General features: G+C 34.4%; 1 protein-coding gene and 1 long non-coding RNA gene across 4 annotated transcripts; one reads left to right on the forward strand and one right to left on the reverse strand.

Annotated features, from left to right (window-relative positions):
• Positions 1 to 1,920: 1,920 nt before the first annotated feature.
• Positions 1,921 to 9,136, forward strand: LOC145163402 (disease resistance protein RUN1-like). Of its 3 annotated transcripts, none has more exons than XM_079082244.1 (8): positions 1,921 to 2,148; positions 3,572 to 4,312; positions 5,046 to 6,174; positions 6,269 to 6,589; positions 6,668 to 7,519; positions 7,592 to 8,225; positions 8,394 to 8,464; positions 8,886 to 9,136. In XM_079082244.1, the coding sequence occupies exons 2-8, from the start codon at positions 3,741 to 3,743 to the stop codon at positions 9,045 to 9,047; spliced, it is 3,741 nt and encodes a 1,246-aa protein (XP_078938370.1). In that variant the 5' UTR covers positions 1,921 to 2,148; positions 3,572 to 3,740; the 3' UTR covers positions 9,048 to 9,136. The 3 variants fall into 3 exon arrangements, with proteins under 3 accessions (XP_078938370.1, XP_078938379.1, XP_078938375.1); XM_079082253.1 differs by having other exon boundaries at positions 6,668 to 7,027; XM_079082249.1 differs by having other exon boundaries at positions 1,922 to 2,148; positions 8,881 to 9,136.
• Positions 9,137 to 10,688: 1,552 nt separating this feature from the next.
• On the reverse strand, positions 10,689 to 11,604 carry LOC145163417 (uncharacterized). The gene is made up of 2 exons (XR_013739696.1): positions 11,491 to 11,604; positions 10,689 to 11,130 (listed from the first exon to the last, which is right to left on the reverse strand). It is a non-coding gene; the product is annotated as an uncharacterized LOC145163417 (long non-coding RNA).
• Between the last annotated feature and the right edge of the window lie 15,751 nt (positions 11,605 to 27,355).

A 27,355-nucleotide genomic window follows, 5' to 3' on the forward strand; every position in this document is an offset into this window, starting at 1 on the left:
TTCTACTAGAATACACCGTCATTCTTCATATTTAATACAACTTTATTGTATTTTAAGTGAGTGAGTCCTGAAAAAATGTTATTGCTGACAGTCTGACATAAAAACCTAGATACAAATTCATTATGAAAGAATGTTATTGCTGACATTAATGACAAAATTAATTAGTTTCCATAAAGATAAAATTATAATTATGGATATCATTTAATATATATACAATTATTGAAATCATTTAATATCTGTCTTTATTTAATTCAATAATAATTAAATTTTACTAAATTCTTATTGGTGTATTCTAGCACACAATAAATGTAAGAAACACTTTAACGTAACGTATATATATATATATATATATATATATATATATATATATATTAATTTTTATATATCGTATATAAATTAAGATAGCATTTTGTTAAATTAATTTTAATACTTTATGCAACCTAATAAATATAATTTTGACAAAATTGCAAAAATGGTCCCTGTGGTATGTATATTTTTGGGGTTTTAGTCCAAACTCCGATTTTTTTGGGTTCGTGGTCCTTTTGAGCTAGTTTCATTGTGGATTTGGTCCCTCCGTAAACGAAAATGACTTTAATACCCTTGTGTATTTATTTTCTATTTCTAAATTCATTTTTTTAAAGTTTTAATAATTATTTTTTCATTTTAATAATTAAAAAAATGAAAAGGCTCTCTCTCTCTCTCTCTCTCTCTCCAGATCGTTTCTTAACTTGTTCAACATTAGATTATCGATCGAGGAAGTCGATCTGGATCTCTGGACTTTTGTTTATGAATCAGGCGCAAATTCTTTCTTTCCACAAAGATTGACAGCATATGTGATGTTTGGGTCGGTTTGCTTGACAGTACGATTCATGACTTCGAATTCGAGGTTAGGGTGGTCGGATTTGGCAGGTAGATCGATGTTCCTCATCTTTTTCTAAGGTCTCCATTAGTTGGAAATTGGAGCAATAACAAGGTCTGATGGAAGCACAAACAAGCAGGAGATGTAAATACCCCTAAATCAATATGTCATCGGATCCCTCTCAGGTCCCCATACCTTCCTCTTCACTAGAATTCGACACTAGTGTAACTAGGGTTTCATCGGCATACAATAATCTTTACACGCCACCATCACCGTCTCATACACTTTAATGATCGCTCTTTATCAGCCAAGCACCCATTTCAGCTCGAAAAAAAAGTCAAAAGGAAAAATCGAGGTATTGGTTCTTGTGTGATTCAACCGATCGATCTACATCAGCCAACAAACACCATATCGATATGTCATCAACAACATCTAATAACCCATCTGCAACTCTGAGAAAAAAACATAAGGAAAAAATAGAAGGGCACCACAGATACCATTTCTCGGTCATGTCCATCTTCTTGGTTGCGTGAAAGATCCGTGATAGTTTGATTTGGGTTTTTTTGGTTCATTTTTTTTGGAGACACGAACCTGATTTTAGATTTCTAAAAGATTTGTGATGAACATGATTCTGGATTGCTTGTTTGGTTTCAGTTTAATTGTTTCTTGGAGATTGGAACCTAAAAGGGATCAAGGATTTCTTACTTGATTTTTCAGTTTTCTTGTTTTGTGAAGAAGAGAGAGAGAGACCACTTATTTTTTAATTTTTTAAATAAATAAATATAAGATTTTAGAAAAATGAAAGAAAAATAGAAAATAAATACCCCAAGGGCATTACAGTCATTTCAATTTACCGAGGGACCAAATCCGCAATGAAACTAGCTCAAAAGAACCACGAATCAAAAAAAATCAGAGTTTAGACTAAAACCCCAAAAAAAAATACATGCCCACACGGACCATTTTTGCAATTTTGTCTATAATTTTTTAAATTATCTGAATTTGCGCTACAAAATATCACTCCTTTCTAGGAATTTGCTGTCCTAATATTTAATAGATCTCGTTGCCTGTAGAAAAGGATTAAAAAAACAAATCCCCAAAGAAAACCAGAACATCATCGTTGACTCTCCCCTCTGGCCATCTCCCTTCTGTCCTTCTTTACTCGCCGTTTCCCTCCCGACTTGCCGCCGCCATTCGGTCTGTAGTTTTCGGTCATCATCTTTCTCAGCCTCTTCACTGCTGTTTCATCCTCTATCATCGCTGCTTCAGGTCTCCTTGTCATCCTTAGGAAGGTATGTATGAAATCGAATTCTAACAAGTTAGTTTTACATGTTGTTAATTTCATCTTATAAATCATAAGTCACATAGGAATCGTTTGTTTATTTCATTAACAGGTGATTGGCAGTTTTTAAAACTATTTTCTTTAATTTTATCTATCAATTAGGATAGGACACAGTCGTTATTGCCAAAAGTCAAGAATGATGAACAAAACTTTTTGTGAACTTGGGGAAAGTCTTCAATTGTTGAAAACTGTTCCCTCAATTTCATTATATATATATATATATATATATATATATATATATATATATATATATATATATATATATATATATATAAACACGATTTTTGCATTTGATTCTTTTTCAATGATGTTATTTGCATCTAATAATATGTTAAGCAAGTTAGCAAGGTATTCATAATGAACAAGCTTTAATATTCGATTATCATAACTAGTGGTTAGCTTACCAATGAAGTCGAAACATAGTGATGTCTACATGCTTGATTTACCTTTGAAGTTTCATCTGATATAGAGTTTGAATTGAAACTGAACCCTTAGAAAGGGCACGACTTGTTAGTTTCATAAACACATCATTTGGAACAAATTGACCCATGAATGTTAGTCAAAATCCTTTAGATGTATACTGATGCCAGATTGAGTGATAGGGAAATTTAAATTAAAAAAAAGCAGGTTGTTGTTAAATTTTTTTTGTTTAAATCTTCTATTTGTTTTATAATATATGGGAAAGCTTGAAATTGGCTATATCTTTGCAACTTCTTTCATGGGAGGCAATAGTGGATCCTGCAGCTAACTTAAAATGGATTTCATTCAGACAATAGTGGGGATGTTTATGTGGATTAATCAAATAAAAATAAGTCCCATGGCATGTAATTGTAATCCAATGTCAATACTTGGCTATATATATGTTGGTTAAAGGATCCAGAAACTTTTCACATAACTGCTACTGCCATGAGATTGCTATTGCAGAGAATAATCAGCTTGTTTCTGCTAGAAATAAGAAAACCAACCAGCCTCTCTTTGTATTTTGAACACATCAGCAGCAGCTTTTGTTGTGTTCCTTCTTCCAGTGTTTAGATTAAGATGCCTAAGCTTGCATGCAACACAAACTGTGTTTAGAATGGCTTAAAAACACAAAAATTAAAAAGAATGAGTTTATTCACACACATACACATTATGCAGTATACGACTACAAAATCAACTCAAAAGTCAAAGTTTAGGGATAAAAATATACATTTTAACACAAATAAAGTTCATATAATGTTAGGAAAAGTTGGGAGGTGCGTATGTATTGTATTTTAATCACATAAAAGTTTTGTTTCTGAAGAATCCAGAGTTATTATTATTATTGAGATGTCAATTGTTTGATGAGACATAACTTGCATGTTGTAAATATTGATTATTTGGCTTTTATGTAGACACATTACGTATGGGATCCTAACATCGAAGCACAAGTGAGGAAATCCGGTGAAACCAACTTTCATAAATCATAACTGCTAACGTGTGGAGGAGCTTCAGAGTAGTAGCCTACTACTGAGATACCCAAAATCGTGGGAAGGGTGAAGAGTCATCAACACATAGCTCATAATGGTTGTGCTGTCTGAACTTTCAAAAGGATCTTCATCTTCATCAACTTTTGGTTATAGTTCATCAGCTCATGGTCATAGTTCATCAACTGATGGTCATAGATATGATGTATTTTTAAGTTTTAGAGGTGTTGACACTCGTCATAGTTTCACTGATCACCTTCATAAGGCCCTCATTCATGCCAATATCAATACCTTCTTGGATGATGAAGAGATTGAAACTGGGGAAGATCTTAAACCGGAATTAGAGAGTGCGATCAAAGCATCTAGGGCTTCTGTTATCGTCTTGTCCAAGAATTATGCTTCTTCAACATGGTGTCTGGATGAATTGGTGCTGATCCTTGAGCAGCGTATGACATCCAACCATATTGTTATCCCAATATTTTATCATGTGGAGCCCACACATGTTAGGAAGCAACAAAGTAGCTTTGGAGATGCAATGGCTAAGCATAAACAAACAATGGAGGCAGAGACAAATGCAAATAAAAGAATTCAGTGGGCTCAAAAAATGGACCGATGGAATAAAGCACTTACAGAGGTTGCTAATTTAAAAGGAATTGATGTTTATGAAAGGTAACCACTTTCTTACTCATATTTCCACATACATTTAGTTTTGTTTGAATAAGTGCATGAAATGTCAATACCATGTTCTCCCTATGCATTTAAATTAGTTTTTTTTTTCAATATCATCAAATAAGCATATATTTATGCATTAGGATAAAGAAGATGCACAAAGTTGAATCTAAGTTCCTATTATATTACGATAATATTGACATGTTTGTTGTGAATTTAATGTTTTATTTATTCATTAAGATAAACTATATTCAATTATGTCAATTTGTTTTCTTTTAAAAACCAAATTTTGAACATTTTGCAATGCATCTACCGTTAATTATACCATGCCACATTCAGATCATAGCATTTTTATAATAAGTAACTTCTCTTACCTATAGGTATTAGAGGATAACCTATAACTGGCATTTTTTTTCCAGACACATGCAACACCGCATTGATAGTTAAGTTTGATGGTCTTGTAGAAACATAGTGAAGTTAGTTTGCCCATTAGTGAAATCTGGTAACACGTTGGTAGCTTTGATATCATACATAAATATCTATGACCTTACAAATTAGATGCTTATGGTTAGAACATGGAAGTGCAAATATGATATTGTTTTGATATGAAAAACTTAATTAAAAATAAAGCTATGATGTATTTTGGATTTGAATATTTGGACAAATTAATCTTCAAATCTGGTTTTTTAGGTTTCTGGATCGTGTTTGTAGTTCTTATTAAATCAATTTTCAGGCTAGAGACTGAGTTTATTGAAGAAATTGTGAAGGACATCCATCGTAGACTACGTGTACCTTTAAGGAGTGGTCAACCACTACTTATTGGGATGGACTATTCCATTAAGTTCATAACTTCATGGTTGGAAGATGGATCCTCACTTACAACAGACATACTCACTATTTCGGGTATGGGAGGCATCGGGAAGACATCGTTAGCAAAACATTTCTATGGGCTATATTGTCTTGAATTCCCCACAAGTAGCTATATTGAAGATATCACTAGGAAATGTGATGGAAAGTTTAATGGGCTGCTTGATTTACAAGAACAACTTTGCGGTGACATTTTAAAAACAAGTTCAGTTAAAGTTCATGATGTTTCTATTTACACCACAAAGATAGAGAATGCAGTAGCCCATAAAAAGGTGTTTCTTGTTCTTGATGATATTGCTAGTGTTGACCAATTGGATGCATTACTTGGAAGCAAAGGTTTTCATCCTGGAAGCAAAGTTATTATAACGACAAAGGACAGATGGTTGACACAAAGTTGTGCACTATTCAAAACAAACATTAAACCCAAGCATGTAGAACACTTCCTTGAAGGCTTACATGAGACTGAATCACAACAACTTTTTTGTTTTCATGCATTCATGTGCAACCATCCTAAGGCAGGTTATGAAGAGGTGTCATATAAACTTGTGAAGTATTGTCAAGGACATCCATTGGCTCTCAAAGTTTTAGGCACCTATCTACATAATCGAGATGTAGCTTATTGGGAAGGGTGCATAAAAGGCCTAAAGAAAGAAACAGACTCGCGAATAAATAATGTCTTGAAAATGAGCTTTGATTCTTTGCTATCTAAGAATGATAAAGACTTGTTCAAGTATATTGCTTGTTATTTTGTTGGAATAGATAGAGATGTTACCGAAACAATATTAGAGGCATGTGATATAAACACAAGATCTGGGATCCCAAATCTTATTGACAGATGCCTTCTTAGTATAGGACAAAATAATGAATTGAAGATGCATCAGTTGGTTCAAGAGATGGGAAGATACGAAGTACATCAAGAATCACCTGATAAACCATGGAAGCGAAGTCAAATATGGTGTAATGAGGAGTCATTCAGAGTGTTAAAACAAAAAAAGGTAAGAGGCCATGTATATTTGTTATTATTGTGTGTGTTTAAAGTATTTATTATTTTCTATATATAACGTTTTTTGGCATTATATTTCTTATTAGGGTAAGGGAAATATTGTAGGCCTTGCGCTTGACATGCGGATGCTTGAGAAGGAGAAGTTGCGTGCATCGTATATTAACACAGATGCATTGAGTAACATGGATAGTTTGATGCTACTACAACTCAATTATGTGCCAATGGATGGGTCTTATAATAATTTTCCAGAAGAAATAAGATGGTTGTGTATGCATGGGTTTCCTTTAAAGTCTATACCTTCAGACTTGTCTATGCAGAATCTGGTTGCTCTTGACATGTCATATAGCAATATAGAATCATTCGACATCTGTTATCATAAACCACTAAGACCCCAGGAGAAGAAAAAGGTATTTAATCTTCATTTATTATTTATCCATGTGTGGTTGATGAAGTTCACTTCCAATTCTAACTTATCTCCATTTCAGCTTTTACTTGGATCGTTGAAGATTCTTGATTTTAGTTTCTGTGAACAACTTCGTAGTCTTGGTGACTTTGACCAACTCCCTGCACTTGAGAGGTTGATAGTTATATTTTGCATTGGTTTGCTTGAGGTTAGTGAATCAATTGAGCAATGTGTGGAACTTGTCTTCATCGATCTGAGATACTGCAGGAAACTTGAAAAACTTCCAAGGAGCATAAGCAATTTAAAGAAGGTTAAAACAATGTTGCTTAATGGTTGTAATCTCGGTAATTCTCTAATCGAGCATAAGGATATGGATTCAGTGGAAATGTGCAAATCTAACAAAACCATTGGCGTAAACACAAGAAACTCTTCCTCCGCCTTTGTAGGTGCTATTGCTATACCAAGTGATTTGAAGTTTTTTTCAATTCCTTTACCTATTTCTTTAGTAGAGTTGTCGCTTTCGAATAATAATTTGTCCACTGAATCCTTTCCCATGGACTTCAGTCGTTTGTCAATGTTAAAGGAGTTATATTTAGATAACAATCCAATCCATTCCATGCCCAATTGTGTGAGAACCCTTCCTAAGCTTGAGATACTTGATATGAGGTACTGTGATTTATTGAAATCAATCGAGTATCCTCCACGTACGCTAAGAGAGTTGCGGCTGCTTGATGATAAGGATCTTGATGATAATGTTCTACAAAAAGTTGTATTTGATCCAGAAATGTCACCACTCCGGTTTCAGTTTCCCTGGAGAAATTTTGAAAGTGGGTTTTATGAAATTGAAGGAGTGCTCAAAATCCATCCAATGGAGGGTGTTGAGGAAAGGGTATTACATAGCTTGGGCTGGACTAATTTACTCCATAACAAAAGGGTATTATAGTATTATTTGACTACATATAATACTATAATATAATCATTTAATTAACATGATTGTGTTTGGCAGATGTTTTACGAATTTGGAATATTCAGCACAATGTATGGCGCGGAGGAGATGCCGAGTTGGTTTACGCATAGAAGCGTGGGGGCATCAATGTCATTTACCATCCCATCATCATCATCATCATCATCATCATCATCCCCAAACAACCTTAAAGCACTCAACTTCTGCTTTGTGCTTGCAATGAAGTCTCTGGATATACAAAGAAGAGCACATGATGATTTTCAACGTTTGTCAATGGTCATAATTAGTAATAAAACAAAGAACCTCACGTGGATATATGAACGTCACAGGGACAAAGTTTTTCGAGGTCATAAGTGTTGGGTGGTGTTAAGTCATTGGATGTTTGGGGTAAATGAGATGGAGGCTGGTGACCATGTTACTATTACTGTTACAGAGAAGCGTTATGATCTTGTAAAGGAGTGTGGGGTGAGTCTTGTGTATGATAATGGAGAGAACAAGGATGAAGAAGATGTGTTGGCTTATTACAAATCATGGAATCACATCATTGGTGGAGATCTCTCTCCTTTTCAGTTAACAACAGGAGAATACATCCTACACAACAGCCGTTTTTTTGAGTCTGACCCTGTCTTGTTTCCATGTCATCGTGAATTCGTTGGAGAAGATGCCAGTTATCAAGGTAGATTTCATATTTATATGATCCAAATCTACCCATTTTATATTTGATTTTCTTTGATCAAGTCTTTTGATATGTTGGATGACATAAATATATCAGCAGCAGTGACTTTGTCCAAGAGGTTGCGTGTGAATAATAATTTGACATATTTCTCTTTCTCTGTGTTTTCAGAACATAAGAAAGAGTGGTTTAGAGCTTTATCCCGAAGGAAGCCTGACACAATAATTGGTGATGAATGTGAGGTATACTTTTTGACACCCGAATCTTTCTCTCATCACATGAATAAAAAGCATATCTTGGTTGTGTCACAATTTTTGTATTATATCTCTGTAAAGGATTCTTGAAAATGGTATCAAAATGTAGTTGGGGCTGATATTTTATAGTTGAGTGAAAGCATAGGAAATGTAAGGGAAAGCGGTCCAACTTTAAACAACCATAACTTTTAATCCTTAAGGAATTACAGAGCCTGAGTTCCTTAATTTAGGGTTCTAAAATCAGTATTTTATTTTGAGTTGTTATAAAGATTTTTGGGTTTTATTTAATACTTTTTTTTTCTATGTCAATACAAAAAACTATCTGTTTTCATAGCATTTGGTATTATATCTCTTTATGCTTATGTGACTTTTAATTTTTTTTCTTATTTTTCCTTTATATGTAGGGCAGGGAGGAATCTTCAAGGTCCAGTGTCATCCTTTGATATGCTTGAGAAAGAGAGGCTACATGATTATCCGAAATTGTTTTTGGTCAAAAAATCCTCATTTACAATACTTGTATATTTTGATTATGAAAAAGGGGGAAAACAAAAACAATATGAATGGTTGTTGAGTTAATCAATACACATGTAAGGAATATAATGTAATTGATCATATTGTTTTGATTACTTTATAGATTTGCTATTCTGTTGATTTGATTAATTTCTGAGTTGCCATGATTCTCATGATTTTTGCATATTGGTCTAGCTATCTTTGTCATCCACCATTGTTGCCACGAAACCCCACCTTGAACATAAGCACCACCCAACCTTACTGTTGCATTATAATGAATTTATGTTAAACTTTTAGTGCACAAGAAGGTATTGGTTAATTTGTGTTGCTTTTTTTTTTTCTTAAGAATGAAACACACATTATGTAAAAGTATTCATTTAGGGGTTACCAAATGATTTAAAATTGCTTATATTTGTTGTAGGTCTCAAAAGTTTTGTTGCTACTTGTTGCCAATGGCAACAATACATGTGTTTTGCTACACATACATCTTTTTGTAAATGTGTTTCCTTTTTCATATTGATAGTCACATCATCAACAAAAAATTGACGTTGGAACTTCTGAAAGCAAGTAGAAGAGGAAGAAGGTGATTGCCAATGATTCCGATCTTAGCGGTTGTTATATTTAGGTAAAAGATGAATGGGATTAAGGTGATTGCTACTGTGTTGATGATTTGGGGATTTACTTTGTATGTTTATCAAAATGGGAGTAAGTTATTGATGAGGTTTCTGAAATATGAAAGTGGGTTTTGTATAATGTAACAAAAAATATGAAAAAAAGAATGTCCTTTGATTCTACAAGTGGTGTATGATAATTGTCAATAAGGATGATGGACTCAACCACAAAGTGAAAATGAGAGGGGCTTTTATGTATGTATGTCAAACACAATAAATGACCATCTCTTATTTTAAGAAGTTCCAGTAATTGTATTATTGACACACGTCCTCATCCAAGACATTCTACTTTGATAAATTTTCTCAATCATAACAGTGTATTTTCAACTTTTTTCTTATTCAGGCATCATACTTTGAAAAATCTATCCAGTTATAACAAAGAAATTTTGTTTTTATTTTGATGACATTTCCATAGAAGGAAAAACTACAATGATATAATAGATGATGCCTAGGCTTGAACTTGAGACCTCAGTTATGTGTCCTCTCCACTAGGGAAATCATTCAATGAGTAATGGAAATGAAAATGCATTGCTATTTCTTGTATTTGACACGTGAGAGTGGGTTGAAAAGGTATTCTAAAGTCTTTTCAACCATGAAAATAAAATGCAATATCACATATATAGATACACAACTCATGTGCCCATTACATACAATTTGTAAAAAAAAATTGACATGATTCATTGAAGTTTATTGAAACGAACAAACAATATTATTAGCTACAGAAGTATGAGGTAAGTACCACTACAAGGCGGATTTTCAGCATGACTCACAAGGCTTGAGCTAATATACTTTCATTTACTAGTTCCATTTCTTTCTATTACAGTATTGTACTTACGAATTTTTTGTTTAACGCATTGTACTTTGTAAAATTTATCCAAAAATAGCATTGTACTTTCAGTCTTTATTCTTTTTAGGAGATTACACAGTTATAGCAATGGAAAGTTTTCAAAGCACATTACCTTAGTAAGAAAATACTACAACTAAAATGTTATAACTGAAATATACGAAAGCATGATGCTATAACACACAAATAAACAAAAGTATATTACTATTTATTGCATATGGGCCTCACAAATTTCAATTTTTTGTCCCACCCAAAATGTAGAACAAGGTCGGAGCGTTTGCGAGTTTCCGTCTATAAAAAAAGACGAGAATGCCCTCCTCATCCTCATTATTGAAAAACGCATAAAAAGTTTGTTCCACCGTTGTGTAACAAACAAAACATAAGGGAATATATTTGGAAGCATAACTTAACCCAAAACAACAAGGCTACTCAAATGTCCCAAAGAAGCATTATAAATATGAAGTGGTTTGCTACTCTGATATATAATTTACACCACACAAACCCTTAGCAGTGTCAAAGTCATAACAATCAAAATGACTAAGATACCCTCTACCATTTTGGATACGTAACAAACAATAGCCGTTTGAAGTTGCTAAAAGGTTAGGTATGTATTGACCTGAGTGATTTTTCTACAACACAAATAGATAAAGAACCATGAGAAAAATACACAAACTAAAAAGACATGATGGTGTTTCTAAAAGAATGACGATATTTGTTGTATGATTACCCCACATGCTTAACAGAGTACATCAGAGAACTTTAATTTAATGTATAGCAATCCCGATTCTCAACCATCATATACGAAAATTGGATTTCTTTTGATGTCAAAATTTGATGATACTAATGCTAGCAAAAAGAGTTGGATTTCGATGAACAGACTATACTAATGCTAGCAGTTGATTAAATTTTACCCAGACAAGCATATCAGTTAATAGATCACGCATTTGGCAATTCGGCGTTTAGATATAGAGTCTCGAATCTCGACTGACCTGATTTTGTAAAGTAGTCGATAACTTGGAGAATAGGTAACTTGCGATTCCATAGTCTCCTTGGTTCGGTTTAGCGAATATTTGAGACGAGAGGAATTAGAATTTTCCAACCGAACTGAAATTCTAAACAAAATTACATAATTGATCCCGACATTCAGAAAAAGTCACAAATGCAATCATTATTACTTTTTTCCTAATGAAAATCTCAAATTTTTAAGAGATTAGTCCCTAACAAATAGGGATGTTTAAATATATCCGCATCCAAAACATCTGATCCGAATATCCGAAAATCCGATCCGAAATTTCGGATATCCGATTTTTCGAATATCCGAAATTCGGATATCCGGTTATTTGGATTCGGATACGAATAACTATTTTATGAAATTTCAGATATTTTGGATATCAAATATTTTAAAAAATATTTCTATTATTTATTTACATTATGCATTCTCATTTTGTTTTTTTCTAATACGAAATTCAAAATTAGAGATTCAAGAGTCTCAAATTAGTGAAAATTTAAAAATATTTCTATTAATTATTTATATTGCTTTTGAAGCATAGATATTTGTTTGTTTTTCATTTATACATTTGCCAATTTGATGCCTGTTAATATCAAAATTAAAATTACATATTTATTTATTTTTTTGACATTACATTTACTGACTTATAGTTTTTTCAAGTACTTTATCTTAAGAAAACAAGTTGTAATTTTCTTTCTTTTGGATAAAGAATGGCATTTGCGTAACTAATGTCTATTTCTCAACTGTTAAACATGATTAACAACCTTTTTTTTGGCTAACAAATGTCTTGATCTATGTTTAGTTATTGTCTAATAATAAAAGAAATTGAATTTTGGATATCCTATTTAGATATCTGAATCCGTCTCCGAATTTGGATTCAGATACCTAAATCCACTATCCGAAATTTTCGGATATCCGGTTTTGAACACCCCTACTAACTAATATAAAACGACTTTTATTAAATAACATTTATACCCTTACTGATGATATCTTTTATTTTTTTCTTTAACTTCATTATACACCCCACATCCTACCCACCTATCCCAACTTTTTTTTTCTCTTCTCGGCTTTAGCCTCCTCCATTTTGACCACCACTCTCTCTCATCATATCTCATCCTATGCACCTCCATTTATTTCCATCCCTTCTCCGAAGCCTCCCTAAATCAAATCCATGTCTGAAAACTTGAAATTCAGTTCCACATAATAAAAACACACATAAAATAGTTGAAACAAATTATGAAATAAAATTTACGTAAGCACAAAATCAAGCTCATCGAAACCTAGTCACAAAATAAAGCTCATGAAAACCATTACGAATTAAAACTGCAAATCTACTTACAAAAACCCAAGGAAATTCGTACGCACATCCTTCTCCAATTTGTGTTTCAAAAAACGTTAGTGGTTAGGATACTAAAGAATTCAGTTCCGAGTTAGCACTAATCCATCTTGGCTTTCCCTATCCAAAATCGATCTCATATAGTACGAATCCACACCAACTACTAAATGAAAACAAAGTTAGTTCTATCCATACTCGACATTTCTCCAATCTTTTAGTGTCATTCAAGATTGCCAAGATCATTGCTAGATTGCCAAGATCATTTCTTTTAAATCTAGAGCTTGTTTTACATAAAAAATACAAATTTCTTTAAACTCATGTCTCAACTAACCCATGACGTAGAATTCTTTAAACATATGGAATCCGAAACTTATTTGATGAAATTGTTCATGGGCTTATACTTTTAACTATGTTCATAACACATTCCAAATGATGGTGATAACAGCTTGAACACATGCATAGTGTGATTTTAAACAAAATAATATCACATGGAATGGTAGGATAGCATTTTATAAGGATAGCTTTATGGAAGGAATGATAGCTTTTGGAATGATATACTCCTATCCATGGAAAGATACCTTTATGGAAGGGAAAGATATCTTTCTCTATCATGGATAGTTTTTTCCTATTAAACAATTGTTGGATCCTATGCCTCCACCATTATGATTGTCACACTCTCTCTCATTCTATGCACCTCTATTTATTCCATCCCTTCTTCGATGCCTCCATAAATCTGTGGCTGGAAACTAGAAATTCAGTTCCACAAAATAAAAACACAAATAAAATAGTTGAAACCAACTACAAATTAAAAATTATGTAAGCAAAAAATCAAGCTCATGGAAATATCATACCATGGAAACCTAATCACAAAATAAAGCTCATGGAAACCATTACGAGTTAAAATTGCAAATTTACTTACAAAAACCCAAAGAAAATTCTTACGCAAATCCTTCTACAATTTGTGTTTCAAAAAACGTTAGTGGGTAGGATACTAAAGAATTCAATTTCAGGTTAAGACTAATCTATCTTGGCTTTCCTTATCCAAAATCAATCTCATACAATAGGAATCCACACCAACTACCAAATGTAAACAAATTCAGTTCCATCCCTACTTAACATTTCTCCGATTAGTGTCATTCAAGATTGCCAAGATCCCTTCTTTTGAATCTAAAACTTGTTTTACGTAAACGTTACAAAATTCCTTTAAACTCATGTATTAACTAACCAATAACAAAGAATTCTTTTGGCTCATGTAATCTTGTACTTGTTTGATGAAATTGTTTGTGGGCTTATACTTTTAACTATGTTCATAACACATTCCAAATGAGGATGGTAACAGCTTGAACACATGCATAATGTGATATTAAACTAGATAATATTACATGGAAGGATATGATTGCATCTTGGAAGGATAGCTTTACGAAAAGGGAAGGATAGTTTTTGGAAGGATAAACTTATTGTTGGGTTTTGAGCATTCTAACACTCCTAAGTGTACATGCAACCCTAAATACCTTGGATCTATGTTTTCTCTATTATACATGCAAATATGAATATCCAAGGTATTATCCTAACTAGCATACCAAAACACTGATACTAGGATAATAAAATAGATAGAATACATACCTTGTTGTTGTTGCTTGACTCCATGTAGCTCGAGAGCCTAGTGCCCCAAGTGTGACACCTCAAATGGTTCACACAACATCACCAACACATGGAATAACCAAGAGAAGAAGACATACATGTTCAAATCGGCTAGCCCTCTCACATATGTATCACTAGTGCCAATTTCTTGAACTAAAGGAGTTCTTATATAGTGTGGCTATTAGGATTACACCATGTAACTCATGACTTTACCTATTCCTTATGCTCCATGGGTTTTAACCTCCATGGAGTATCCATGGATCACCACATGGGTTAAACCCAATATAAGGAATCTTGGATCATAAGCCCACATATATAAGAATGAATGATTTACACAATCAATCCCCATATATTTAATTAGTCTCTTTTTGATCACTAAATTAAGTCCAAATTAATTCTTGATCAATACTAATTAAATAACATGATTTCATATTAATATATTAGAACTTATAATATATTAATATGTCACAAAATGTCTTTTCCTCATAAACGGTCTATCCAAATGTTCCGATGCCATGCAACCCAAATTGACCATGCCGAGTCGGGTCAAGTACATACCAATTATAGTTATGGACTTAGACACTAATCCAACAGTCTCCCACTTGGATAAGTCTACAACTATTATTGCGTATGACTTCAGGAACCAACTGGCAATCGTAGCTCTCAAAAGTCGCTGTCGAACTCTGACCTTGTAGATGAACTCTCACCTTTGTCAATGACTTGTCCATTAGATAAGGGATCATATATTCCTCCATTCTAGATATCATATGGACTCAGACATGGATTATAATCATTCTCTCTGTCCATTTGTTGTTTCCCGATTTCCGATTTATGACGACTGACTAATTGAACGAATCAAATCAGTCCAGGCCCGACCGAGCACTTACATTTGTCATCACCAAATCATCGAGGGGCCCACAGATATCGCTTTTATCCCGAAGGTAAAAGGAATGGATAAACTTCGACTCATATGGCTTGTTCTACTACTTATTGAATCATACACAAAGGCACGTTTTATAACATCGAGTTACCACTGCGTTTTTGTGCAATCAATGTATAACCAACTCATAGTAACAACTCATATCTCTAGGTTTTAAGAATATAAGATATTATCGTCTCATGATCACTCGTGATAAAATCCATGAAGTGATTCAAATGAGCGTGGGTTGAATCCAATACTCAGAACTTATGAGCACTCATGAGTGTTGTAGCACCACTTTGTCCACCAACTTGGACAACTACAAACCAACCCATGACAGTCTTGATTCATATCTACTTCCAACATATGACCGACTGTGGATGGTTTGAATAACTTAATCATTCAGGAAGAGCGACTTAGTTATTCTGGAAGTCAAAACATGCAAAGTGAAACACAAGAATAAATGAATCGAATATGGTATCAAACCCTATGAATATAAATAAACACTTTTATTTATCACCATACTGATTACTCATTATTCATTGTTTCGGTTTTATCAACTTTATACTTGAATTAAAAACACTAGTTGTCCCATGCTCCAAGCATGTACACTATGTTTTTCTTAAACAATAGCTTTGCCATACACCAAGTATGCACTCTATGTTTTTCTATGATCCTTACTTTGTGAAATAAACCAATTGAACATAATTTCAATGATTCTAATTTCACACTCCCAAATCTTTATCGAAAAATGTGAGAATTTCAAATTCCTATCATTTATTGAAATATGTTTAGATTTTAAACTTATATGCACTGACCCTCCTTTAATGAATATGTACAAAGTCACAAAGACTTGTCAACAGTCATTATAAGGTATTCCAATGGAGATCAACTCCATGGAAACTAAGTCTCATATTCAAAGTACATTGCTTTGGACATGCTTCTTGCATTAAGTTTTCTAATCTTACACAGATAACTTCCACCTATGGAGACAACTCCATATTCTCATTTTGACTATCACTTCTGAATAAGAGATGCCTCTTTTCAGAATATGTCAATATGGTCCTTCCAAAATTAGCACTATACTTCCAACTGTCCCTGAGCAACCAATCATTGGTAAACCTCAGATTGTCCTCGACAATTGCTTAATCATTTTAGTCATATCCAATTCTAGACCTTTTCCCTTCTTAATGCCTCTGGGCATTTGGAAAAATTTAGAAATGAAAAATATTATAGCACATGTAATCGATCCTGTACCCAAAGCAAATGGTACACGATTCATGATGTCTCACATAAAGACATGATTCTAGACCAGTATTTTGCTACAATATTTTTATTTGCCATGTTTTCAAAATTTGACTATGAAGAGGGATGCCGTAATCATAATCGAATTTTGAGAACGCAATATATAGAATTTCCTTAAGTTGAACCAATCCAACATGAAATTCATATATATATTCTTGACTAAAGATGATTAAGGTCTCAATCTAAGCCTTTAGAACTGAAATGAAGTATATCCTCTCCCTTAATTATAGCAAAACAACTTTTTCATTCCCTGCAGCCTTACGAATTGAAACTTTTGTTTTCTATAATTAACATTGCTAACTTGCAACACTAACAATAATTATCATGCTCCCACTAACATGATGATTATTAGCATAAAACTTATGCTCCCACTAGCTTTGACATGTACTCAGAAATCAGCTGGACTTCTAGAAATCAATACTTTATTGACTTCCTTACCAAAGTTCAGATTTCTGATACGAGATGCTTTGATAAAACTTTATCAAAATCATACACGTTTCCTTAGGTATCATGCATGTGTGTCTAAACAATTTCAGAACTATGAAATGGGATGCCGTAATCATAGTCTCAATTGTTTAGACCTTTTGCCATCTGCTTCAAATCTACTTGGTGGAAGTGTTTCATCACCATCATTTTCATGAATCGGAGAGAAACCTTATGACCCTTAGATTTTATGGTGTATGTGTTCTTATCCATGTGAATCGTCAAAACCATAGTCACAAGACAAGGATAATGACAAATCTAAACTCATATGGACTGAACTTATGCAATCTTAACTTCTTGCCACCTGGCAGTACAGGGCCTGCCATTGCTTCCAAGTTGTTATGCAACCAATTGAGAACTTTCAGAACTCCTATGCAAAGCCAACTTTAACTGGAATGGGCACAGAATATGTCAACATGATAGGTTATAAACCTCAAGTCGTGTGCTAGTGAAGAACCTCAGGTTTTATTCTTGATTAGTTCTTGAAATTCTTTTTAGGATCTTTAAGACTGCCACTATCCTCTTGACATATAAAACTATCTTGCCAAATATTCAAGAGATAGTGCGGATTCTTTATCAAGACAAACACTTCACACAATTGGCCTTAGTTGGTCTTTGTTTAATCCAAAACATCACAACTTACCAACTTCAAATGTACAAGAGTTGGACACTTTTACTCTTACATTTGACAAGTGTTATAAACCTTTCTTTAAGATATGCCACTCAACTTATAGTCTTGGAGTATGACTCTAAGACTTGTTTTGAAACGAAGTATGACTCATCTCCTTGATTTAACCATTTCAACAATTCATAACTCCTCTTCTTAGCTACCAGAATGCACTTAGAGGATGAATTGTGATAAGGTCTCTTAATCATTAAGATGATTATATAACATGATACTAAAGTACTCTCCCATCTTTTCAGATTTGAGAAACTTTTATCCTTCTGCCTAATTTGATTCTTCTCATTCGTTCCGCCATACACTGAAATTTTTTTCCAATGCTTCAGAATTATACTTAAGCCTGTAAGTATAACCATATTTACTAAACTTTAGTAAATCATGACGAATAGTCTTATCGATCTTTTGTGGTGGACTTAATTAGTGCACAAGAATGTGTACTCGATCCCTTAGTCCGTTACTTGACTCACACATCCATGTGAACAAGTAGTTAGTCTTAATTTTTCCAATGCTTGAAGGTTCTCATTCATCATGCTCTACAAATTGCATGATTCCAAGTTTCGGTCCAATTGAAACTTGGGTGATGAGAATCTTTCCTTATTTGGTAAATTTAGACACTACCACAAATGAAAGAATCAAATTCATATTTCCACTCTTGCTCTTAATGGAATCTTATAAGCAACACAGTTTTTCACAAATGCCATTGTAAGGGTATTTTAAAATAAATAAAATCAAAAGATTTACCTTTTATTTTAAAACTTTGCGGAAAAACTCATCCTTAAAATCCATATGAAAACTTGTTGTTATCTATTCCTAAGCAAAATATCATAACTCCTAAGAAGTAGCTCAAGAATCTGATCTTCAAACTATGTGATAGAAATTCATCTACGCGATCAGATTCAGCATATTCTTTCTTTTAGTTTCTTCACTTTTTTCTTTGATTCTTAAAACATCACCATGTGACCTAGTCACATCATGTATCAAGAATCTCAAAATAGAAACTTAGCAGAGTTAGATAGTGGACTTTACCTGAAGTAGAGTCAAACTTATTGACTTTAACATCCTTAGGTAAATTTGGCAGCTTCGCAACCAATGCCCCTTTCTTTGGCAATGGACCCTTGATAATGGGACTATCTCAGACTTAGCCTTTCTCTTTACCATTTAGTCAACCGAGTTGACTATGGCCGATCCCTTTCCATTGGGAAGAGAGAGCTTTACTGGATATCCAATGTCATCATTGTCAATGTCTATAAAGTTTTAGGAAGTTGATCTTAGCAAATAGATAAGATCATTAAGGGTCTTGTCATAGTCTGTTTCATAGGAGTCCCAAAGGAACTCACTATGTGACTTAGAAAGTGATTGAACATCCAACTTTCTCAAGACTTTGACACCCAACTCTCCCAGCTTGTCAATATGTGACTTCATCTCTAAGATGTGATCACACATAGACCTTGCTTGCCATTAGGGCTAGAGTGACCTTGAACTTGTGGGTTAGGGAGAATAATTGGAGGAGGTGGAGGAAGTAAAGTTCCAAGAGATTTGGGAAGATCATAGATGTCTGAACTAGACATCTTTTGGGAGATATTCAAGATAGTTGATCTAAAGTCCTTAATATAACACCCAATATAAAATATTAAGGCTAGGATCCAACAACCTATTTATAACTGGAAGAGGGATGCCGTAATCCGAGTTATAAAATAGTTGAAGGTAGGTAAATGGCGATTTACCAATTTCCACCATGAAAAACGAAATAATGTAATTAGGTTTTTAATTGGATTTGAAACTCCTAGATCTTTTGAGATTCATTGAACTTTTCAATGGCATGTTTCAATCTCGAGTGTGCCCTTCAGGTTTTGTGACTGGGATGCCGAGGATCACAAAACAAGGTGTGAAGTAACCATGCAAATATACTTGGTACCCTTAATATTTACCCCTCAATCGATGTGCCGGTTAACCACACGAGCTCCACCAATACTATGATAACTATTAAGTTACCCTTTGCCTACTTTGTTAAATCCAGGTTAGTGTGCCGGTTAACCACACACGCTCCACTGACGGTTTAAACAAAGTGCAAAGTGTAATTTCATGGATTAGCACCTTATTCACATTTTCCTAAGTAACTAAGATTGGGAATTTATAAGTGTTTAGTTACTTAGTATTTATCATTAATAGTTTTAATGAAGGGAGAATTATAGTCCTTGTCCTACCCGTTCGGCTAACGACCCTCCACCAGTCAAGGAAGCGGTGGGTGAGAGTGGACACCCATTAAACTGCCATTTTATAGGCAGTAACCTTATACCCCCCTTATAGACCGACTTCGTGAATGAGGCCTACTAACGGTAAGACTGACTTGCTCTTATACATATATTTATTATTAACTTATAATACTATAAAGTATAAGGGTTGAATTTTAACTTTTAAAATTCTAAGGGCTAACTTGGAATTAAAGTATTCATGGGGAAAACTTTACAAATTCCAAAACTTGAGGGCAAGTTTTGAAAATATTCAAAACTAATTAATTCCATAACTTATGTGTTTAAAGTAGTTTTAATTAAAAAAAACTCTTCAAGTTCCATAACTTGATGACAAGTTATGGAAGACTTTAAACTAATAAAAGAATGTAACTTTTCTTTATTTTTGTAACTTATGGAACTAATTAAGGTTATACATTTTATCATTTAATGAAGTGACTCTTGAACCTCCATAACTTGAGGACAAGTTATGGAGTCATAAAACCATTTAATGAGGACAAGACTCTTCATTTTTGTAACCATTGCCAACTTTTTATGAGTTTTATGAAACTTAAATGTGACTTTTCATATAACTTGAGGACAAGTTACAAAAACACATTTTAGAATCAACTCTTAGATTAAAATGGATTGAAAACACATAATCAATTAACTTTTCTATTAATCTAATAAACTCATATGAACAAACATAATTCACATCAAAATTTTTTTCAAGTAATTAGCATAACTTTTAAACTAATACAATTCGATTTTTCAGCTAATTTTGCAAGTATAACAAGAAAACAAGTCTTGGCTCTGATACCACTGTTGGGTTTTGAGCATTCTAACACTCCTAAGTGTACATGTAACCCTAAATACCTTGGATCTATGTTTTCTCTATTATACATGCAAATATGAATATCCAAGGTATTATCCTAACTAGCATACCAAAACACCGATACTAGGATAATAAAATAGATAGAATACATACCTTGTTGTTGTTGCTTGACTCCATGTAGCTCGAGAGCCTAGTGCCCCAAGTGTGACACCTCAAATGGTTCACACAACATCACCAACACATGGAATAACCAAGAGAAGAAGACATACATGTTCAAATCGGCTAGCCCTCTCACATATGTATCACTAGTGCCAATTTCTTGAACTAAAGGGGTTCTTATATAGTGTGGCTATTAGGGTTACACCATGTAACTCATGACTTTACCCATTCCTTATGCTCCATGGGTTTTAACCTCCATGGAGTATCCATGGATCACCACATGGGTTAAACCCAATATAAGGAATCTTGGATCATAAGCCCACATATATAAGAATGAATGATTTACACAATCAATCCCCATATATTTAATTAGTCTCTTTTTGATCACTAAATTAAGTCCAAATTAAATCTTGATCAATACTAATTAAATAACATGATTTCATATTAATATATTAGAACTTATAATATATTAATATGTCACAAAATGTCTTTTCCTCATAAACGGTCTATCCAAATGTTCCGATGCCATGCAACCCAAATGGACCATGCCGAGTCGGGTCAAGTACATACCAATTATAGTTATGGACTTAGACACTAATCCAACACTTATATACTAGGAAAGATACCATTATGGAAGGGAAGTATAGCTTTCTCTCTCATGGATTTCTTTTTCATATTAAACAATTGTTTAGTATTCCTTCCGATCTGCTTGTCTGGTAGAATAAGTGGCTCATTTCCTTGTATTTATTATTTTAATAGATATGCTAGATAATGTCCATGTCTTCCTAGTTTTATGAGATTTTGTGTAGATATAAGTATATTACTTTTGTGTTTGTTATGGAACATCTAAAAGGAAATATGGGATTTAACCGCTTATTATCTTATATACTTGTAGTTAGTCACACCACAAGAAAAATACCCTTTAATGACGTGCGAACAATGACACTCGCTGATTTACAATACGCATTTTTGTGTGCCCTTAAAAATAATGCCAGCCTTCTAAAATTTGAAGGACAGAGGACACACATTTTTGCGTGCCTTAAAATTAATGTCCAACAAAAAACAATACAAAGCACTTGTTTTAAATGTGTGTCATCTAGAAATGTCGCTTTATATTTTTTTTATCAAACGCGCGTTTTTAAAGGCTGAAATTCTAAAAGTTTGAAGTGCCCGCTTCTTCAATCTCTCCTCTGTATCTCCCTTCATTCACTCATTCCTAGGGCTTTTTCAAGAACCATTCTATTCTACCTAGGGTTTTTCAAGAAAATTCAAAATGCTCTCCGATTCTCGATCGGTTCTCCCAGGCCTCTGCAACAATCGACGATCTCACTTTAGGATTACTTCTTCTCCGATGAGCATAGGATCACCTCCCCACGTCTGTGACAACCCGAAATTTCTATTCTGTACAACCATTCACTTCAATAGAAGTCAGAACTGTTTATGCTAACTTTCAAGTTTTCTGGAGTCAGTTTGAGTGTTGTAAAATTAGTACTTCAAGAAATATCAGGAGAGAGGATTCCCTAGGGTTTATTGTGCAACAATAAAGTCGCAAAACTCCAAGAGTTTGGAGTTTACGGCCTAAACAAGGTGTTTACGGCCGTAAACCCCTAAGGGTATAAATATGACACTTAGTCATTTTTATCACTTTTTCACAATTTCAAAGCTAGAACTCAAATCCTCTCAAGTATCATCCGATTTTCCTTCTTGATCTTCAAATTTGTAATTGTTTCTTGCCCTAATAATTTGGTATCTTACTTAATCTAGTGATCTTACATGATTCCATCCGTGAAATCATTCCATTTGTGTAGATCTTCAAGTGTTCTTAGTTTCACCAAGAACACCAAGAACACACACTAGTGTTCTTGGACTTTTAACACCCTTTCAAGCTTATCTATTGTAAGTAATCTTATCCTAGTGTGTTATAAGGCTTGTTACACATCTTAATCAACTAGAAAACACAAGGAACACAAGATCAAAGGTGTTTACGGTCCAACATGTTCTTGGACCGTAAACCCTAATGGAGGGGCCATTGTGTGCCCTAGTCCCTTACCAAGCCATGGATGCTAGTCTAGATCCCATCCTTGATGTGCTTAGGACCTTAAACATCAAAAAGACCATGAACCATATGGGTTTACGGCCGTAAACACATAGAGAAATGGTCCATGGGCCGTAAACTCCATAAAGGGGTGAAATGTTGCCCTAATCACTTCCAAAGGCTTAGACTTGAAGTAGGAATGCTTCTTATGACCTTTAAGACTTCAAAACACAAAATGGTAGAAGTACCATGCGTTTACGGCCATAAAGTCATGGGTTTACGACCGTAAACTCCAAGGGAGTTGGTCCCAAAACCGTAAACTCATAAAGAGTTTACCCTTGGACCCTAAACCCAAAAGCCAAGTCCTACAACCCTTAGATGCAATCCTTAGGACTTATAGCACTTAAATAAAGTGTTTTACATGTCTTAGGATGTCTTAACTTGGTTAATTAGTTTGTTAAATGACTAATTGGATACATATATGTGCTATTATATGTTAACTAGGATCCTTGTGTGTTCTCAAGTCTTCACTTGACACTTAACATCCTATAACATTCTGTTCATCCAAACCACTCACTAAAGGTGAGTTCATACCCCTTAATCAACCTTTTAAATGATTTTAAATGCTTTTATGGGGGGGGGGGGGGAATACAAGTTGAACTATTATAGTTATTATATCAATCACATGTGATTAATAACTACCAAACAAGACGATTTCTTACATTTCAAACTGTGTTATCAAACAAACTATTTCAAACTGTGTTATTAAACTCTTTTACATGTCAAATACTTTTATTAAACTCTTTTAAACTTATATTCTGTTAAATGTGTATCTATATAGATATAGTTATATAAGTAGGATTGAAAAGACTTAGGACTGATAGCTCACCTTACTTCCTGTTCCTTGTTTGGTTGTGGACTTAGGGTATTCAGGTTATTTGTCCGAAGGTCGTTTGAATCCTAGTTATATATTATGTATATGTATATAGATATAAAAGTTCCTTCTTTCAATTCAATACCTTTGGGTAGCAAGGGTATACAAACATGTTCATACATACAAACAACATTACTAGTAAACTATAATAGGTATAGTTTAGGGAGATACGAATACTATTACTAGAACAGTGAAACATACAATGAGTCAGTTCATACATGAGTCAATACAATACAGAGAGAACATAACATACAAATAGAGAATACTATGATTAGAACATACAATACCATACAGAGAGAACATACAATACCATACAGAGAGAACATACATACATGCTAGACAGGGAGAGAACACACAATACAGCTAGCACATACATAGACTAGAACATTACTACAGATATGTGAGCCACGTAACGGGGCATGGCATCACCTGTCATGGCCCGTTTTGTATCCAGAATCTCCTTAAGTGGGGAGCGTTTGAGTTGTGTATAGATCTATACTGGATTGACTATCCTACACCTTGCTGCTCGCTACAGTGGGACTTGCAAGTCTACGGGTGCCAAACGTCATTTCTTCCGACGTCTTACATCGTCGTGTTTATAGTCGGTAGCAAGGTACAGGCCGATCACATGGTACTTTAAATAACAATTGGTTTAAGGTAGTTAGTACATCAGTAGTTACTTAATACAACACTACAGTACTATTTCATTTTCCCATTGCATTCGCTTTGTGATCTTCACACAATAAACAGTAATGTAAAAACTATATTTTTGGTTAATGATAGTTAGATTTGGGAAATTACATACTCTTACAAGAGACACAAACACAGATACTAAATGTCTTGGTAGAAGGCTACTTTTAGTAGGAAAAATAGGGTTTTCTAGGGGAGTTCAAACAATTACAAACTTTTACAGACTTATACATTACATACTTACAAACACTTTCATACAAATACAGACACTAAAATACTTATGATCTCACCAGCTTTAAAGCTGATAAACTCTTTCAAAATAACTTGTATTCTCAGGTCACTAGTAGACAGGTACCGGTGCCAGGTTTTGAGAAGATGGAGCTCGTTCAAGACTCATCTTTTATTTTGATTCATATTTTTGGTGTCTATTTAACTTGACAGAACACACTTGTATTAAATTATATTATTAATGCAATGCATGATGTTGTTGCTTGTTTACTACTTTTCATTGTTGTGATACTGAACATGACGTCCTCCACCCCCGAACGATTCCGCCGTTCCGGTTTTGGGGTGTGACAGATTGGTATCAGAGCATTGTTTATAGTGAATCGAGTGTATCAACCGATAAAAGATATACGAACTATAAACACAGCGGGATTAAAATACTTTGATAAGGAGTTTATACTTTTAAATAATAAAATATTTAACCAAGTATACATACCTGCATTCATACTAAAATCAGTGTCACTAGGACAGAACAAAAGTATTACGATTGTTGAGCAACACAATTAGACTTAGAGACATATGGTCAACCTTGGGAAGATATAGCCTGATCAACTATATTATCCGAGGAGTGACTAGCATGTGCCTAAGTGTGGTTGTGAGGTTGCAACAAGTCTAAAAACTTACCAACACTACTACAATGAAAACAATAGAACAGAACATAAACTTAAAATACTATAGGAGTATTTTGTGATTCTATAACTACTTATCTGAGAACTAAAGGTCTTTATTAGTATATCAATAGTTGCTGAGTGGATACGCTAAGGTTGTATGTATCTAGGATATCATAGACTTAGAATCTGTGATCTTTGCTTTACTTCATGTTCCTTGTTTGGTTGTGGACTTAGAGTTAGGGTCATTTATTCGAAGGTCTATCATGTCTTGGTTACATGTGACTGGTATGTACTACGCAAATGTTGAAGTAACTGATAAAGATCATCTTATAATTATCTAATTAGTGCGTCTATTTAGTTATTTCTTTATCCCTTTTCTCGCGTAGATATTATGGCTGGATTCCATATCCCCGCAGACCCGTACTACCCTAACAACGGCAATGCAGGATGGCTTGGGGAAGAGCCAGAAGATGATCACCCAATCCCAATGGATGATCACGAAGCTGAAGGCTTTTATGATAGTTCTGACTCAGAGCCAGAAGTCAACAACCTACCCCCAGCTGCTCAAAACCCAAACCCTCGTCCAGCATTTCAAGGACCCACACCTCTGTGGGCCACAAACTTGAATAGATGGAGTCAGGATCAGGGTCAACCCATTCCCTACAATGGAGACAGAAGCTTCCACAACCTCACCGAGGGAGGTTCAGCTAACAGGGTCCTACCCATCATGGTTCGTAGGATTTCTCGGAACACCGAACAAGGTCGAGCAACTATCGACCGAGTCGTGGAGATTGACGCCAACTCTGGCGTTAACACAGTTCGCATTCGCCAGCTAGAGTCTGCTAATGAAAAGACTCGGGTCCGCAATGCAGCTCTACAAAGGGAACTTGCTGAAAGCCAAGCTGAAGTCAAAGAACTTCGAGCTCAGCAAGCAAGATCTGATAGGCGTGTGAGGGACATAGAACGCCTTCTGTCGAATTCAAGGACTCATTCTAGTAGTTCTCGTTGCCGATAGAGTCTCATCGACTTCTCTTTTGGATATAACCTAGTTTATGTAAAAACTCTAGTCTAATTTCCTATCTTTGTAAATCTTAGACCTGTTAGGTCTTGATTAGGTCGTAGTTCTGTCAAAATTTTCCCATCTTGGTTAATGTAAGACCTACTTCTAGGTCATTTTTCCCAAACTCATTACATCTGTAATTCCAGTAATATTGACAGATATCTAATCTCATGGAAATTATTATCCAAATGCTATCATCTGTTAGTACTAGATCTACATTCAATCGTGCTATTCAATTATGCTGTTGGGCTATGGAGAGTTAGTCCATGAGTCATTCTCATCAACTTTCCTATTAAATTCTTATCAATATCTTCATCTTTCTAAAACTTATATTTAAAAGATGCCTCCACGCCGATCAACAAGACGTGATCCTCCGATAACTGCAACACCACCTGCTCCTCAAATCGATACGGCAGCTCTGAATGCTGCTGTAGCTGCGGCTGTGGCTACAACCATGGCTCAATATCATTCTTCTGGTTCCATTGGAGAAGGAACCCCTGTTCAATCTACTCATGGTGAAGCTCCTGTGCGCTTGAGAGATTGCTCCTATAAGGACTTCACTAACTGCAAGCCCAAGTCCTTTAGAGGGACTGACGGAGTCATTGCCCTCTCGCAATGGTTCGAGAAGACCGAATCGGTTTT

This window comes from Lactuca virosa, chromosome 1 (assembly GCF_052849685.1).
Source record: "Lactuca virosa cultivar CGN04683 chromosome 1, Lactuca_virosa_CGN04683_v6, whole genome shotgun sequence".
NCBI classification, from domain to species: Eukaryota; Viridiplantae; Streptophyta; class Magnoliopsida; order Asterales; family Asteraceae; genus Lactuca; species Lactuca virosa.